Source organism: Elephantulus edwardii, unplaced genomic scaffold (genome assembly GCF_000299155.1).
Source record: "Elephantulus edwardii isolate Elephantulus edwardi_28Jun2011 unplaced genomic scaffold, EleEdw1.0 scaffold00020, whole genome shotgun sequence".
Lineage (NCBI taxonomy): Eukaryota > Metazoa > Chordata > Mammalia > Macroscelidea > Macroscelididae > Elephantulus > Elephantulus edwardii.
In genome coordinates this window covers 12,474,714-12,491,846 of record NW_006399770.1, presented here as the reverse complement: position 1 = coordinate 12,491,846, position 17,133 = coordinate 12,474,714, and the positions used below count along the sequence as shown (strand labels likewise).

General features: G+C 39.7%; 1 protein-coding gene across 2 annotated transcripts in view; it reads right to left on the bottom strand.

Moving 5' to 3' along the window:
• Positions 1-17,133, bottom strand: part of LOC102865338 (lipid phosphate phosphatase-related protein type 4-like) — a 62,011-nt gene that overhangs the window by 31,868 nt on the left and 13,010 nt on the right. For both annotated transcript variants that reach the window (XM_006882435.1, XM_006882434.1), the window contains exon 2: positions 309-494. In XM_006882435.1, the coding sequence (XP_006882497.1) occupies positions 309-494 (186 nt within the window). The remainder of the gene's footprint in view (positions 1-308; positions 495-17,133) is intronic.

Below are 17,133 nucleotides of genomic sequence, written 5' to 3'. Positions count from 1 at the left end.
TTTTTTTTTTTTTTACCAATGTCTCTTAAGTTTAGTTGTACTGTCTCCAAGGGAAGGTGACGTGTCCTGTAGAACTCCTGTGTAGATTGTTTTTCTGTGTACCTGGAAGATGCCTCTTCGCTGTTATCCAAGGTGACCTTCCTCAGTGCGCCGCTTCCTGGCTTCCTTTCCGCCCAGGAGCACGTTCTCCCGCCGATTTTTCTGTGTACCTGGAAGATGCCTGATTTCCCCTCTAATTCAATTATTATATAAGGGTGACCATTTCCAGATTTGTGGACTGACAAGCACAATTTGGGGATAGTTCTTACCGTAATTGCAGGTCCAGCAAATGCCAAGCTAAGCAACATGAGAAATGGAATTGCCTCCTGCGTTGGTTCAATGTATGGCATGCTAAGACTGCGGTCATAGCAGCTGAATCCAGAGTGCACCGGTTTGAAGACATCCGTGAGCTCAAGGAAATACAGGCTAACCACTGACGATGCCAGTATAGGCAGCTGCAAAGAAGGAAAGATAGAGAAGCTCAATTTATCCTTTTATGCAAGGACACAAGTAAAATCAGTACATCTTGAAAGAGGAAACAGACAAACGTCTTCCTTTTTCTTGTTCTATTTCCTAGGTTTTAAAACTAAAATTATTCATGAGTACTTTTCCCCGCAAATCATTAATACTCAATTCAATTTTCAGTGACGTGGAAAACATCTTCTTTGTTTTTTGTTCAATGATTCATTTTAAAGTAGTTGATCACACTCATCACATAATATTTCCACAGGGTTTTTTATTGAGCTCAAGAAAAATCTCTACTTACCACTTTTGTTACCAACTTCCTGGAAGTCCAAGTCATACCTCATCATTGTTCTTAGGTTGCTTCCTAACTAGTTTTCTACTGTCACGTTTACCCTCCTGTCCATCTATGCCTTTCTGACCTAGCACCAAATCATCTTTTGAAAATTATTAAGAGCATTTCACTGTCTTAACCACTTCCAGTAGTGTCTATGCTACTGGAATAAAACCCAAACACCAGACCACATGAATCCCGTTGTGATTTGGTTCTTTCATCTTTCTTATGCTACATTTTCACTATTCCTCAACCCTCTGGCCACTGCAGTCCAACTTGTGCTCATTCTTTTCTCCTCACTCATTTCCATCAGATTTCTCTCAAGTCATAGCATCCTTCCATCTTTACAGCAGATTGTCTATAATTTTCTGTGGAGTGGCTAATGAATCAGAACTTTTTGGTTAGTAGTGTAGCATATAACACAAGACATATTACATAACAATACATAACACATAACACAGTACACTATAAAAGTTCATTTTCTTTCCACAGTCAAATTCATTTCCGCCTATGCCCTTTGTATACACTTCTTCTTATCATATTATATATCGAACTCTTTGAAGAAGTAATTTCTTCTCATTATTTAATAATGTCTTCTTTAATTTTCCTGAAACCATCCTTCAATTTCTACCTCATTACTTTGCTTTATTTTCAACATGGCACTCTTATTAGCTGAGAAGATCTTTTGATTAAATACTTCTCTTGCTTATTTTTCTTCTTCCCCATATGAAGTGAGAATTTGCATTATTTATTGCTGAGTCCCTGGTGCATTGATCTGTTCCTGGAACATGGTAGGCATGTAATCTATCATGTAATAGTTTGATGAAGAAATAAATACTCATTGATAAATGAATAAATTTAGAAGCTTTAATTTCTTCAAGTTAACTAGAGCTATTAGATATATTAAAATATTCTTGTCATTTGAGATAAATTAGAATTTAAGAAAAATAGTGCATAATTTTACTGGAAGAATTTTCCATGTAATACTTGGGAGATAACTGTATTAGCAAACTTTGGTTTGCTTTTTGTAAGTTTTAATTTAACCATTTTTATTATTATTTACCACCAAATAGATTCCGACTCATGATTATCCCATGTATGAGTATCTGCTGTTTTGTCTGGCAACCCTAAATTAGATTCAACTTACACTCTAGATTTTGTGTTATAAGAGTAATTACTCATTCATATAAACAATGGTATACCAGGCGGTGTGTGAAGTAGTAGCTATAATAGGGTGAGCAAGGCAAATACGAGTTTAACCACTGAAGATCAAAAGCCTAATAAAATATTTACTTTTAGCTGGAGCGAATATTATAAATGCAGTGCCTAATAGGCATTTTTGAAATGTTCATCGTTGTTATGTGCCGGCAAGTTAACTACTACTCATAGCGACCCTATGAACACTGACTGACACCTTACCCTAACATGTCCTATACTCACAATCTTGAACATGCTGAGATGTTGATATAGTCACTGTGTTAGAAAATGTAGACATGGTGGAAACTGAAGACATTGTTTAGCTTAAAGTTTTGCTATTTTGAGGAATCAATCATTATTTAACCAACAGGATAGTCTCTTTATAAAGATATTACCAATCAAATGTCCTCTGTGAAATTAACTGCCTCTGAAAACCCGCCAGAGGTTCAGCTATGGGCCAGTTCTGACTCGACGGTACAAAACAACAACAGTTATAGAAAGGAAATTTTTAGGGTATTGTCCTCTCTTCTGTTTCCATGAGCTCTTTCTGTGAAAAGGTGAGAATAATAAGAGTTACTAGACAAATTGAGAATGTGTGCTGGTTAATCTTTTTTTGTGTGTGTGTGTTTTTAGATGACTATTTACCAATGACAAGAGCAAGATGTTAAAACATAAGCAAAGATTTATTACAATTAGTGAGCATAGGATCACTCCGAGTATTTGATCTACTTCTACTGTTGTTTTTGTAATGTTATGTGCCGTCAAGTCACCTGCAACTCATAGCGACCCTCTATACAACAGCCCTAAACCCTGCTCAGTCATGTGCCAATTTCCCTGTCTCTGACACACCCACCCCGATTACCCCAGTCACTGAATCAAACCACCTCGTAGAGGGCCTTCCCCTCCTGCATTGTCCCTCTACCCTCCCAAGCATGATATGCCTCTCCAGGAACTGGTCCCTCCTTACAACATGTCCAAAGTACATCAGATGAAGCCACAAAAACCTTGCCTCCAAGGAGCAACCTGGTTTAATCCTCTCCAGGTTGAATCTGTGTTTTTTTTAGCAGTCCACGGTACATTCAATACTCTTCCAAATCACCACAGCTCAAAGGCATCAATTCTCCTTCTATCCTCCCTAGTCATTGTCTAACTCTCTGATGCATAGAAAATGATTGCAAAGATCATGGCCTATATCAGGCACACCTTAGTCTCCAGAGTATACCTCTTCAGTACCCTGGAGAGGTCTCTCACAGCAGACTTTCCCGTTGCAATATGTCATTTAATTTCCTGGCTGCTGGTGCCAAGAGTGTTGACTGTGGAGCCAAGCAAACTAAAGCTGTTTACAATCTCAATCTCTACACCATTCATCCTGATGCTGCCAATTGGTTCAGTGGTGAGAATTTTTGTCTTCTTGATATTGAACTTTAATCCACATTGAAGGCTGCAGTCCTTGACCCTCTGCAGTAAGTGCTTTAGGTCCTCCTCAGTTTCAGCAAGCAAGGTTGTATCATCTGCATAACACAGATTGTTGATGGGTCTACCACCAATCCTGATGCCACATTTTTCCTCATAGAGCTCAGCCTCCTAGATAATCTGTTCTGCATATAGGTTGGAGACAGAACACATCCCTGGCATATACGCTTCCCAATTTTGAACTATGCAGTGTTTCCTTGCTCTGTTCTGATGACTGCTTCTTGGTCAAAGTATAGGTTTCGTATTAGCACCATCAAGTTTTCTGGGATTCCCATTCTTCTCAGAGTCAGACACAGTTTGTTATGATCCACACAGTCAAATTCCTTTGCATAATCGATGAAGCACAGATAAACATTCCTCTGGTACTCTCTGCTTTTAGCTAAGATCCATCTAACATTAACTACAATATCCCTAGTACCACAACCCCTTCTAAACCCAGTCTAGACTTCTAGCAGTTTTCTGCTGATGTGCTGTTCCAGTTGTTTTTCAATAATCTTCAGCAGAATCTTGCTTGCATGTGATATCAATGATATTGTTCTATAGTTTCCATACTCTGTTGGGTCACCTTTCTTTGGAATGGGAACAAATATAGATCTCTTCCAGTCAGTTGGCCAAGTGGTTGTTCTCCAGATTACTTGGCACAACTTGGTGAGCACATCTAGGGCAGCATTTGTTAGTTAACATACATCAATTTGTATACCATCTATTCCTGGGCTTTATTTTTTGCTAATTTCTTCAAAGCAGCTTGAACTACTTCTTCCTTTATCACCATAGCCTCTTGCTCATATGTTGTTTCATGAAATTTTTCTGTGTCTGCCAATTCCTTTCAATATAGTAACTCTGTATACTCTTTCCATCTTCTTTTAATACTTACTGAATCATTTAATATTCTGCTTAAAGCATCCTTAATTATAGCAACTCAAGATTTGAATTTGTTCTTCAGTTCCTTGAGCTTAGAAATGCTGAGCAAGTGCAGCCCTTTTGATTGTTTGACTCCAGCTCCTTGCACATTTCATTGTAATATTTGACTTTGTCTTCCTATGCTGCCTTTTGAAATCTTCTGTTCAGCTCTTTAGTATCTTGAATTCTTCCTTCTGCTTTGACTTCTCGACATTCCAGTGCAATGTTCAGAGTCTCTTCTGACATCCATTTTGGTCTTTTCTTCTTCTTTATCTTTGTAATGGCTGTTTGCACTCTTCCTGGATGATACTCTTGATGTCCTCACACAACTCATCTGGTCAAATTCAGGTGGAATAGACTCAAGGTTATATTTTGGTTCCCTTGGATTCGATTTAATTTTCCTGAGCTTCAGCTTGACCTTGCATATGAGTAGTTGTTGGTCTGTTCCACAATCAGCTCCTGGCCTAGTTTTCACAGCTGATATTAAGCTTCTTCAGTGGTTCTTTCCATAGATGTAATCAATCTGATTCCTATGCGTACCATCAGGTGAAATCCATGTATATAGTCTACATTTATGTTTCTTATAAAACGTATTTGCAACAAATAAGTCATTGATTGTGCAAAATGCAATCATTTTATCTCCAGCTTCATTTTGGTTACCAAGTCTAGGTTTTCCACATACTAGTTCTTCTTCTCTGTTCCCAGCTTTTGCATTCCAGTTATCCATTATTATTAATGTGTCTTGAGTGCATGTTTGATTGATCTCCAATTGTAAATGTTGGTAGAAATCTTCTATTTCCTTTTCTTTGGCTTTGGTTGTTGGTGCATGTATCTGAATGATAGTGGTGTTCACTGGACTTCCTTGTATGAGTATGGATATTATCCTGTCACTCACAATATTGTATTTCAAGACATATCTAGAAATTACTTTTTTAACTATGAAGGCAACCCCATTTTCCCTCACCTTTTCATCTCCAGAGTAATATATGATCATCTGACTCAAAATGTTCCATGCCAGTCCATCTAATCTCGCCAATACCTAGTATGTCAATATTTATGCGTTCCATTTCTTCCTTAACAATATTGAATTTTCCTCCTTTCATGGTTCTCACATTCCATGTTCCAATCACTAATGTCTGCTTATAACTGTTCCTCTTCCTTTGTATTGCCATAGTTGAAATCTCTACCTCAGTTGCCCTATTTGTTATTCTATTTGTGTTCTGTTGTACATAGGGACATGCAGAAGGTGCAGGGATAGGAATTTTACAAGGAAAGAGAGGGCCTTGCATAGAGGGGCCTCATAAATCCCACCCCACAGGTAAACGAGACCAGAGCTCAAGGCAGCACAGGAAATGTTAGGGCCTGATGGCCACAGCCCTTGGGCCAGGAAAACAATCTATACATCACTCTACAGGATACATCACCCTTACTTAGGAAACATTACTTCTAAACTTAAGAGATACTGGCCACAGTATAAGAAATTATCAGCAGCTGACGTGTTTGGAATAATTGAAGCCCAGAAGCTTCAGATATAAGCTATCATATCAATGACTGGACAACGGGAGGTAGATGTTGAAGGGAGGGGGTAGGATGGATGGGGATACTGGTGGATGGTGGAGGTGGGAAATAAGTGGGTAAAGACACTTGTGACAAAGGGAAGGGACAACACGAAAACTAATGGTTAACTCCACAATTAGGAACTATCTTTTGCTTTTTTTCTGTAAAATGCTTGTCTGTCAGATGCTTCTCCAAATCTGAGCATTCAGATTAAGACAGATTAGGAAGAAGGATTGGCCATCCACTTCTGAAATAGCAGGCCTCTGAAAATACTATGTACAACAGAACACACATAGACTTCTACTGTAGTAGAGATTATTATTTTTAGTCAAAACCAATAAATCACTCCTTCATGATAATGTCTGAGATGTTTACTAAAAATGTCTTAGTTTTAATTTAAAAAATATTCAATCTGTGCCATCTTTTCACCTAGGAGTTCTGGGAGTTTTGTCTGTACTGCTAACCCAAAGTCAGTGCCTCTCTGGCAGTTCAAATGCAAATCAGACATCCCTAGAGAAAGACAGGTAATCTCCTCTCACACAATATACAACTTTGGGAAATGCCCTGGAGGGTCAGCTATGAGTCAGTTTTGACTCTGTGGCAATAAGTTTTGAGAGATTATTTTTTCTCTAATAATTTAGAAATCTCCATAGAAACCCTGTGAGGCAGCTCTACCCCATCCTATAAAGACGTTGTAACATGAAATGGACTTGATGACAATGGGCTCTGCAATCTACACACTTTTAGTGTAAAAGATGTATAATAGTTCAAATTGTACTTAGAAATAGGATTTTTATAAGCCTAGAAATGTTTTTCCTTCGTTTCTTTGAGTGTAAAATACTGAACTTTTAAACCAGATTGCATAATCTACCCATATTTTGGGTCTTCAAAATGTATTTTGTAACTGAGAATCATGTAAGAAATATTAACTTCTATTCAAATAACATATAATATCATTTTCAAATATTCACTCTACAGAGAAGCACATTTAATGGCTTAGGAAAGTTTAATGGAATTATTTTATCAACATGACCAATCTGAATTGTAAAAATATTTCCTAGTGGAGATGAAGGAACTGGCTCACACAGAAGAATTTCATAAAATAAAACATGAGCAAGAGCCTGACGTAATGAAGGAAGAAGTTCAAGCTGCTCTGAAGGAATTGACAAAAAACCCAATATTGTATAAGACCATTATTGTAGAACATGTATGAGGAGCCAAGGGGGGAGAACGGAAACAGAGAGGTAAGAATGGCAGGGTGTGTGTGTGTTTGTGTGGGCTGTTAATCTTGGGTTACAGAGTTTGATGGATGGAGGGTGGATCAAGTTTAGAAGGCCTAGTCTATGGTATAAAGATACTGCCAAATACAGCCAGAAATGCACAATCTGGAGGGGATAAAATTGATGAATGGGACCTTCTAAAGATTAAATCCCTGTGGGCATCAAAAAGATTTTCCAACAGAGTGAAAAGAAAACCTCCTGACTGGGGAAAAACATTTCACAATACCATTTCAGACAAGCATCTCATATAAAAAGTTTACAGAATCCTACAGGGCCCTGCACAAGAAAAAAGAATGATAACACAATTACAAAATGGGCAAAAGACATGGAAAACATTCTCAGACTCACTGGCAAAAAGAGAGGTGCAAACCAAAAGCACAATGAAAATACCATCTCACCCCAGTAGCAGTGGCAAAGTTTAACAGGACACCATGTAATAAATGTTGGAAAGAATATGGTGAAATAGGAACTCTTATACATTGTTGGTGGGATTGTAAAATAATACAACCACTCTGGAAGGCAGTTAGGCATTTCCTCAGAAAACGGAACACAGAAATTTCATATTACCCAGCTATTCCTCTGCTTGAAATAGACACTGAGAAAATGAGAACTGAGGCAAAGATGGAGATTTGGACACCAATGTTCAAAGCAATGTTATTCACCATTGCAAGAACACGGAAAGAGTCCAACTGTCCAACCATGATTGGATGGATTGAGAAATTATTGTTCATTTATCTGATAGAATACTACGCAGCATGCAGGAGCAATGAGGGAGCGATGATTTTGTAAATCACTACCTAGCTTGGGGGGTGGGGGCTGAAGAGCATTATGCTGAGTGAACTAACTAAATCCATGAAGGCAAATACTGTATAAGACCACTGTTGTAGAACATGTATGAGGGTTCAAGTAGGGGAGGGGTGGGAGCAGAGGGGTGAGGATGGGCAGAGGGTAGTTGGTGTTAATCATAGGGTCCCACAATTTGATGAGTGGAGCAAGTGATGGGTAAAGGAAATGGAAAGATCCGGGCTGGAAAATCAGTGTATGCAAATTCTTTAAGTAAACCAACCAGTGTTTGCTTGCTGAAACTGAAGAGGACTTGAAGCACTTTGCTGCAGAAGGTCAAGTACTGCAGCTTTAAATATGGATTGAAGTTCAACATCAATAAAACAAAGATTCTCACCACTGAGCCGATTTGCAGCATCATGATAGATGGTGAAGAGTTTGAGATTGCTAACAGCTTCTGTTTGCTTGGCTCTAGAATCAACACTCCTGGTATCAGCAGCCAGGAAATCAAAAGAAGAGTTGCATTGGGAAAGTCTGCTGTCAGGGACTTCTCCAAAGTACTGAAGAGCAACAATGTCAGCCTGGTGACTAAAGTGCACCTGATCCAAGCAATGGTCTTTGCTATGCATCAGAAAGCTGGCCAACTAGGGATGATAGAAGGAGAACTGATGCCTTTGAGCTGTGGTTCCAGAGAAGAATAGTGGACTGTTAGGAGAACAAACAGGTTCATCCTAGAGAAGATGAAACCAGCCTGCTCCTTGGAGATAAAAATTCTGGAGCTCCATCTGAGATACTTTGGGCTTATTGCAAGGAGAGATCAGTCCTTGGAGTGGGACATGATGCTCTGGAGTGTGGAGGGACAGCAAAAAAGAGGAAGACCCTCAATGAGATATATTGACTCGGTGACTGGGATAATGGGGGTAAATGTGTCAGAGATGATAAGGTTGGCTTGTACATAATCTTGCTAGGAGTCACAAGTGACTCGAGGGCACATAAGAACAAGTAAAGCAGTATAACGTTCAAAATAAAAAAATTTTAAAAGCCCAAACACAAACAAACAAAAAATAGCTGTCTACTGATGAATATCAGAATTACGGTAGAATGCTGAGAAAGAAAGAATTCAGGAAGCTAAGGTCCTGAATTTCCTCTTCTTTGTCTCTGGTTGTTGGTGCATATATCTGACTGCAGTCTTCAATATGGATTGAGGCTCAATATCAAGAAGACAAAGATTCTCACTACTGGACCAATTAGCAGCATCAGGATGGATAGTGAAGGGGCTGAGATTGTTCACAGCGTTAGTTTGCATGGCTCCACAGTCAACACTCTTGGCAACAGCAGCCAGGAAATTAAAAGACATATTGCAATGGGGAAGCCTGTTGTTAGGGACCTCTCCAAAGTACTGAAGAGCAATGGTGTCTCTCTGGAGACTAAGGTGCGTCTGATACAGGCCATGGTCTTTGCAATCACTTTGCAATCGGAGAGTTGGGCAATGAGTAGGGAGGATAGAAGGAGAGTTGATACCTTTGTGCTGTGGTGCTGGAGAAGAGTATTGAGGGTACCATGGACTGCTAGGAAAACAGATTCAGCCTGGAGAGGGTTAAACGAGACTGCTCCTTGGAGGCAAGGATTCTGAGGCTTTGTCTGACATACTTTGGACATGTTGTAAGGAGGGACCTGTCTTTGGAGAGGGACATCATGCTTTGGAGGGTAGAAGGACAGCATAGGACCCAAAGACCCTCTCTGAGTTGGATTGATACAGTGACTGTGGTAATCAGGATGGGTGTATTGGAGACAGTGTGATTGGCACAGGACAGAGCAGGGTTTATTTAGGGCTGTTGTATATAGAGTTGCTATGAGTCACAAGTGACTCGATGGCGCATAACAACAACAACAACAGATCACAAGAAATTATCATTAACCTTGAGAAAAATAGATATTCCTGAACATTTGACTGTGCTCATGCAAAACCTATACTTAACCAGGAAGCTACCACCAGAACAGAGCAAAACATTGCATGATTTAAAATCAAGAAAGGACTGTGTCAGAGATGTGTTCTTTCTCCCACCTTTTCAATCTCTATGTGGAACAGATCATTCAGGAGGCTGGAGTGTATGAGGAAGAAGGCAGCATCTGGATTGGAGGAAAAGTCATCAACAACCTGCATTATGATAACCTGCTTGCTTAAATCTAGGAGAGCCTGAAACATTTGCTGCAGAAGGTGAAGGACTGGAGTCTTCAATGTGAATAGCATCTCAACCTCAAGAAGACAAAAATTCTCATCACTGGAACAATTAGCAGCATCATAATAGATGAATAAGGAATTAAGATTGTAAACAATTTCATTCTGTTCAGATTCACAATTAACATTCTTCTAACTGTTGTTGATTACCATCAAGTTTAGCACAATTCATAGTGAGCCTATGAACAAAAGGCCTGAAGCCTTTCTATAACTATCAATATTTATCAAAGTTCATAGCGTTTATGATAGGCATTATGTTTAGGAAGTGGCTGCCACTCCTGCTTCCAAACTTGTCTTAACCTGGGAGTTCCACCAAACACTGTCCACCATGTGTAACTGTTATGGCATTTGGCACGCCAATGGCACAAGGTTCAGCAACACAGCAACCCCAGGTTACCTCAGAACAGTATATGGACAGAAGAGTGCTGTACCACTTAGAAGAATGCTCCTCCAGAGTAATAACAACGGACTTTTAAATTCAAAGGCCCTCCACAAAGTCTTGTTGACTTTAAACAAGATACTGAAATAAAAATAAAAAATAAAACAAAACAAAACAAAACCGCACAAAACAACTAATATAGTATGTTGTTATGTGCCATTGAGTGATCTGTGACATACAGCAACCCTACATACAGAAGCTCTGAAAAGACAAGTTGTATGGGAAATATCTGCTGTCAGGGACCTCTCCAAGGTGCTAAAGAGCAACAATGTCAATTTAGAGACTATGGTGTACATAATCTAGGTCACGGTCTTCTCAATTACTTGCCAAACATCAGAAAGCTGGACAATTACTAAGGATGATAGAAGAATTGATGTTTTGGGGTTGTGCTGGAGCGGAGCACAGAACATACCACGAACTGCCAAGAAAAAAACAAAACAGGTCTATCTTGGAAAGAATGCAACCAAGTTGCTCCATATCGGCAAGGATTTTGAGTCTCTGTTTCACATACTTTGGGCATGTTACCAGGAGTCACTAGTCCTTGGAGAAGGACATTATGCTTGGAAGGGAAGGGTGAAGGGTCAGTGCAGGAGATAAAAGTCCTTGGTTGAAATGGATTGACACAGTGACTATAGTAATAGGGCAGGTGTGGTGGAGACAGTGAAAGTGGCTCAGGATAGGCTATTATTGAGTCACTATGAGTTCTAGTTGACTTGAATACACATAACAATAATAATAGTATTATATGTATGTATAAAATATATATAATAAAAAGTAATAAAGCAAGTATTAATATTATACCATTTTATAGATGGGATAATTGAAGCTGAAACAGGTTGTATAAATTGCTCAATGGTGACAAGTAGGTAACCTAGGTTCTGCCTGAGTCTAGGAAACATGCTCGAAAGTGCTATGCTCCTGAGTTTCAAATTTTTCTCCTCCCCCAATTCCAAATGATTGTTTCAGTAGATGTGTGCAATGTGAAACGAATCTGTTTCTGATATAAATACCCTTTTCTCTTCTCATTTCTTCTCCATCACTCAAACATAAAAATTATTCCTTTTACTGCAGATTAGAGCCCATTTCATGCTCAGTTACTGAAAACTGAATTTATTGAACATTCATTCAAACCTAAAAAAGAAAATAATATTTATTGAACATTTAGACAGTTTCTTCATTAATACCTAACTCAAGCCTCATATACTTTTTTGCGGTCATAATTTTTAGGATGATGATACTGCCCTAGATAATTTCACAGCTTGCATAGCTCTCAGGGGCAGGAACATTAATCGGGATCAGGGCTGTTAAATTCCTGAAAGCCTGTGCTCTCCTCCACTGTGCCCCACTCGGCCACATGTCGCCATCTGGCAAGAGTCTGATGCTTTTTAGGAAAAGATGACCCTAGGCATCAATGTGAATGCCAGCTTAAAGGATTGAAGGCGTGAGATGGCCGTGTGTAAAAGGGGCTTAAGTGGCACCAAGGGAGAAGGGAGGTAGGCTCTCTCAGTTGACTGCGTTACTAATATGGAATGCCAAGGTCTGTTGACACGTTATTCCCTCTGCAGTTGCTCCAATGTTGGGGTGTGTGTGTGTGTGTGAGAAAGAGAGAGAAAGAGACTGTTGTCATTTGCTGAATAGTTGAGTCTGGCTGATGGTGACCCTTTGTTTGTCAGGTAGAACTGCTCCCCTTTGTTATTTGTAATCCTGACCCTTCATTGGACTTTCGAGTCTCCTCTAGAGAAAGATGGGCTATCTTGTTTGGTGTGATACACAGCCTCAGAAATTCAGTGGAGTGTCAGCTGTAAGTTGTTTTCTACTTAATGACAAAGTATTTTTTGAGATCATTTAGAAGCAGATAATGAAGCCTATCTTCAAGGTGTTTCATGGTGGGTTTGAACTACCAACCTTAGTGAAATGCTTAAGTTTGTGCCACCCAGGGTCACAATAATACTGTATCTTAAGAATTTTTTGTTATATCTGAATTATAGTTTGCTTTATTCCCATTTTGACCTTCCCTTCCAAATTACTCCTAAAATAAAATACTAGGAATTGGGCACATTTAGGTCCCAAAATGCATTCCAGTGTTTAATGCTTCTTTTGGATCATTTTCTCTGTCAGCACAGAGATAGTGCCAAGGATGCTTCTGTCACAGCAGATGTCCTGCGGGCAGCCATTGTTACTCTATTTCTCACTCCTAGTCAGGGACAAAATCCTTGAAAGCAGAACATTTCCAACCTACCTAGAATGGGGAAAGACATACTAGGTGTCCTCAAAGTGAAATATCTGTGAATGATTTCAACAGAGGTGCTAAATTTAAACCATTCTAAAAATGTCATTAGTATGAGGAAAATCCTCCAATCAGAAGATCCCTGCATATGTTTACTGCAATAAAATGCTTCTTATTTTGAATTTCTAGTCTAATGATTCTGTTAGCATTAAAGAACACACGCACACAGAGAAAATTAAAACAGGTTCTCTAAACGGCAGTGCTAGTTAATAGATAATAGCTATCAAATACAGTATATGTACTTATTGAATCTAATGGGGAAAATTTGTCTACGTCTTTATGCCTGATTATAAACTATGTTTTCAAAGCTCTGGAAAGACTAATTACAATCATTCAGGGATGCAGCGGGAAAGTCTAAAATGATGACAAGTGGTTTTTTATTACCTGGATATTGATGTAACCTTTAGCTTGGAGTAGGAGGCTTTGTAACCACCAGTCCTAACCTGAGTTAGTGGAGATTTGCTCCTCATCTATAATTAAGACTAAAATACAATGAAATGCATTGTCTTGGAAAACACTTTATTCCTTAAACTTATTTGGTGAATGAATAAGACCTGAGGCAGAGGACCTGTAATTCAGTTGTAAGGTGATTACTCCTAAATCCTTTCTTTCAGTGGTATTCAATGCTACTAATTGTCACTCAGTCTGAATATTGACGTATGCCTGATTCAGGCTGTGGTCTTTTCAATCACTTGTTACTTCTCTGGGATCTGAACAATATGTATGATAGATAAAGAATTGTTGTCTTTGCGTTGTGGTATTGGAGAAGAGTACTGACTTTATTTCATGGACTGTCAAAAGAACAAATTGATATGTGGTGGGGAAAATGGAGCCATAATGCTCCTTGGAAGCAAAGATTGTGAAGCTTCATTTCTCACGCACTGAGCATATTGCTAGGAGAAGCTATTCCATGGAAGGAGACATCATGTAGAGAATCACCAAAAGAGAGGAAGATCCTAAATGAGATGGGCACGGGTTTGTCCAAAATGCTGAGGATGGCACAGGATAGTTTTGTTTATAGGGTCATTTAGGGTCCTACTAAACAGATCCTAACAACAATATTTACAGGACATCACATGTCATAATGTAATCTTCACTAAAACCCTTTGATGAAGGTACTATCATTTCTTAGCTACATCCTACAAATAAGGAAAATAGACATAAATAAATTATACATGTGTACTGGTAAGAATCTGTGCTGTGATCTCAAAGATGTGTGATTCGAATCCACCAGCTGCTCCTCAAGAGAAAGACAGGCAAACTCCTTCTATGTGATTGTTGTTGTTGTTATGTGCCATTAAATTGCCTATGACTCATAGTGATCTTATGTACAATCGCTCTGAAGCCTGCTCTACCTGAACCAGTCTCGCTGATTGTGACACACCTACTCCCATTGCTCCAGTTACTTTTTCAGTCCATCTTACCTGAGGTATTCCTTTCCTGCTCTGTCCCTCCACTTTTCCAAGCATAATATCTTTCTCCAAGGACCAGGCCCTCCTGGTCACATGTGCAAAGTACGTGAGAAATAACTTCAAAATCCTAGCCTCTAAGGAAAAACTTGGTTTCATACTCTCCAAGACAGGCCTATTTGTTTTCTTGGCGGTCCATGGTATATTCAAGACTGTTCACCAGCACCACAACTGAAAGGCATTGATTTTTCTTCTGTCATCCTTAGTCATTGTCAAGTTTTCTGATGCAAGTAATTGTGAAGACCATGGCTTGGATCAGGTGAACTTTAGTCTCTAGACTGATGTTCCCTCCCTACTCTGGAGAGGTCCGTGGCAGCAGATTTTCCCAGTGTAATTTGTCTTTTGATTTCCTGACTGCTGGTACCAAGAGTGTGGAGCTGAACAAGCTGAAATTGTTAAGAACATCAATCTCTTCTCCATTGGTGCTGCCAATTGGCTCAGTGGTGAAGAATCTTTGTCTTCTTGATGTTAAGCTTCAGTCCATATTGAAGACTACAGTCCCTGATCTTCTGCAGCAAGTGCTTCAGATCCTCCTCAGTTTCAGCAAGCAAGGTTGTGTCATCTGCATAATGTAGTTTGTTGACAAGTCTTCTTCCAATCCTGATGCCACATTCCTCCTTTTAAAGCCCAGCCTTCCGAATGATCTATCCTCAGAGCTCCACAAACTTCTGGAGTCTAGGTTCACCTTTTGCCTCCCCCTAACTCAGGGTCAGGAACCCCACAGCTTCACACAAGGGAGGGCTCTGAGACTCTGTTCTTCCTAAAGCCTGTACTCTCAGAATTCCACTGGTTTTGTTAATAATCAGGCCTCCAGGCAAGATGGGACATTCAGCCCCAGGCCTGCATTAGACAGCGAGCCTCAAGTCCTCAGGCCACAAAAAAACCCCAGCATACCAGATCTAGAAGTGACCTAGTCCTCACGTTGGAAATTATCTTATTGTGGCTGCAGTGTGGTACAAAAGGAAGAGAAGAGACACAAAGTCACAAAATGACAATGTGGAGCAGAAGCTTAGGGGTAAGAATATTTCCTCAGTACTGTATCAGACAAAAATCCTTCCCTGAAGCTGAAACCTGGGATTTGGACTTAAAGCCTCTTAAATGTGAGACAGACATCAGCAGAAAGACCAGCGGGAGTGCAAGGCATGAGATATCACAGAAGAGACAGGTAGCCTAAGCCTTTATATCAAGGGTTGGCTGGGGGTGGGTGGTGCTAGGCAGATGAGGTGGGAGTGCAAGGGATGCTGATATAACAGGTAAAAGGAAAGGACAAGATACACATGCGGGGTGGGGGACACTGAATGTACTGGTTATTTCTGTCAGGGGAAGTGTCTTTCATCTGTTCTATGTGGTTACTGCCTCTGAAAACCCAGAGAGTCAGCTATGGTTCAATTCCGACTCAATGGTACACAACAACATAATACAAGATTGTTGTTGTTCGTGTTGTTCTATACTATTGAGTCAGAATAGACCCATAACTGACCCTCCAGTGGGTTTTCAGAAGCAGTTAATTGCATGGGAGGAGATTGCGCATTTTTCTTCTGCGGTGTTGTTATTATGTACCATTGAGTCACCTGCAACTCATATAGACCCTATGCACTTTAGCTCTGGACCCTGCCCTATGCTGAGCCAACCTCTGATAGACCTAAGTACATTTCTCTGGTCATTGAGTCAATCCATATCATCCTGGGTCTTCCTCTCCTATGCAGTCCCTCTACCTTTCCACGCATAATGCCCTTCTCTAAGCACTGGCTCCTTGTAGCCACATGCCCAAAGTATGTGAGATGGAATTTTAAAATCCTTGCCTCCAGGAGCAGCTTGGTTTCACCTTCTCCAGGACAGATTTCTTTGTTCTCCTTGCAGTCAACCATATGTTGAACACTCTTCTCCCTCATCATAACTCAAAGACATTGATCCTTCTTCTATCATCCTTATTGTCTGATTTTCTGGTGGATATCAAGTAATTGCAAAGATAATGGCCTGTATCAGGAGCACCTTAATTTCCAGACTGACATCAGTGCTCATTAGTATTCTAGAGAGGTCTCTGACAGCAGACTCTCGCAATGCAATTCACTTTTGATTTCCTGACTGCTGGAGCCAAGATGTTGCTTGTGGAACCAAACAAGCTGAAGTTTTTAGCAACCTCAATCCCTTCCCCATCTATCATAAGGTTGCCAATTAGCCCAGTCTTTAAAATCTTTGTTTTCTTGATATCAAGCTTCAATTATATTGAAGACTAAGTCCTTGACCTTTTGTGGAGCAGCTGGTAATTCAAACCATGCATATCTGGGATTACAGCACAGGTTCTTATCACTAGGCCACCAGATAGGCTCAATAGAGGACAGAGAAATTTAAAGACAAACTCCTAACCATTCCTTTTCAAGGAACATCCACAGCTTTGAAGTTCTTTCGTTGCTTATCCCTTGCCAAATTCTGATCAATCTCTACTATTGACTACAAAACTATCTACTCTGTTAATCACAAGAGTCCCATATTATTCTTGGAGTGAATAAGGTCCATCTTCCTCTTTGCTGTCTAAATTTAGTCCTGCCCCTCTGTTATACTACACAACTTCTACTTAGACTGGAGACCAATCTTTTCTGTTTGGTTTTTAATATCCTTTTGACAATGAATAAACAATACATTGCTAGCTGCAAAAGGAAGATTGTAGGGAGTG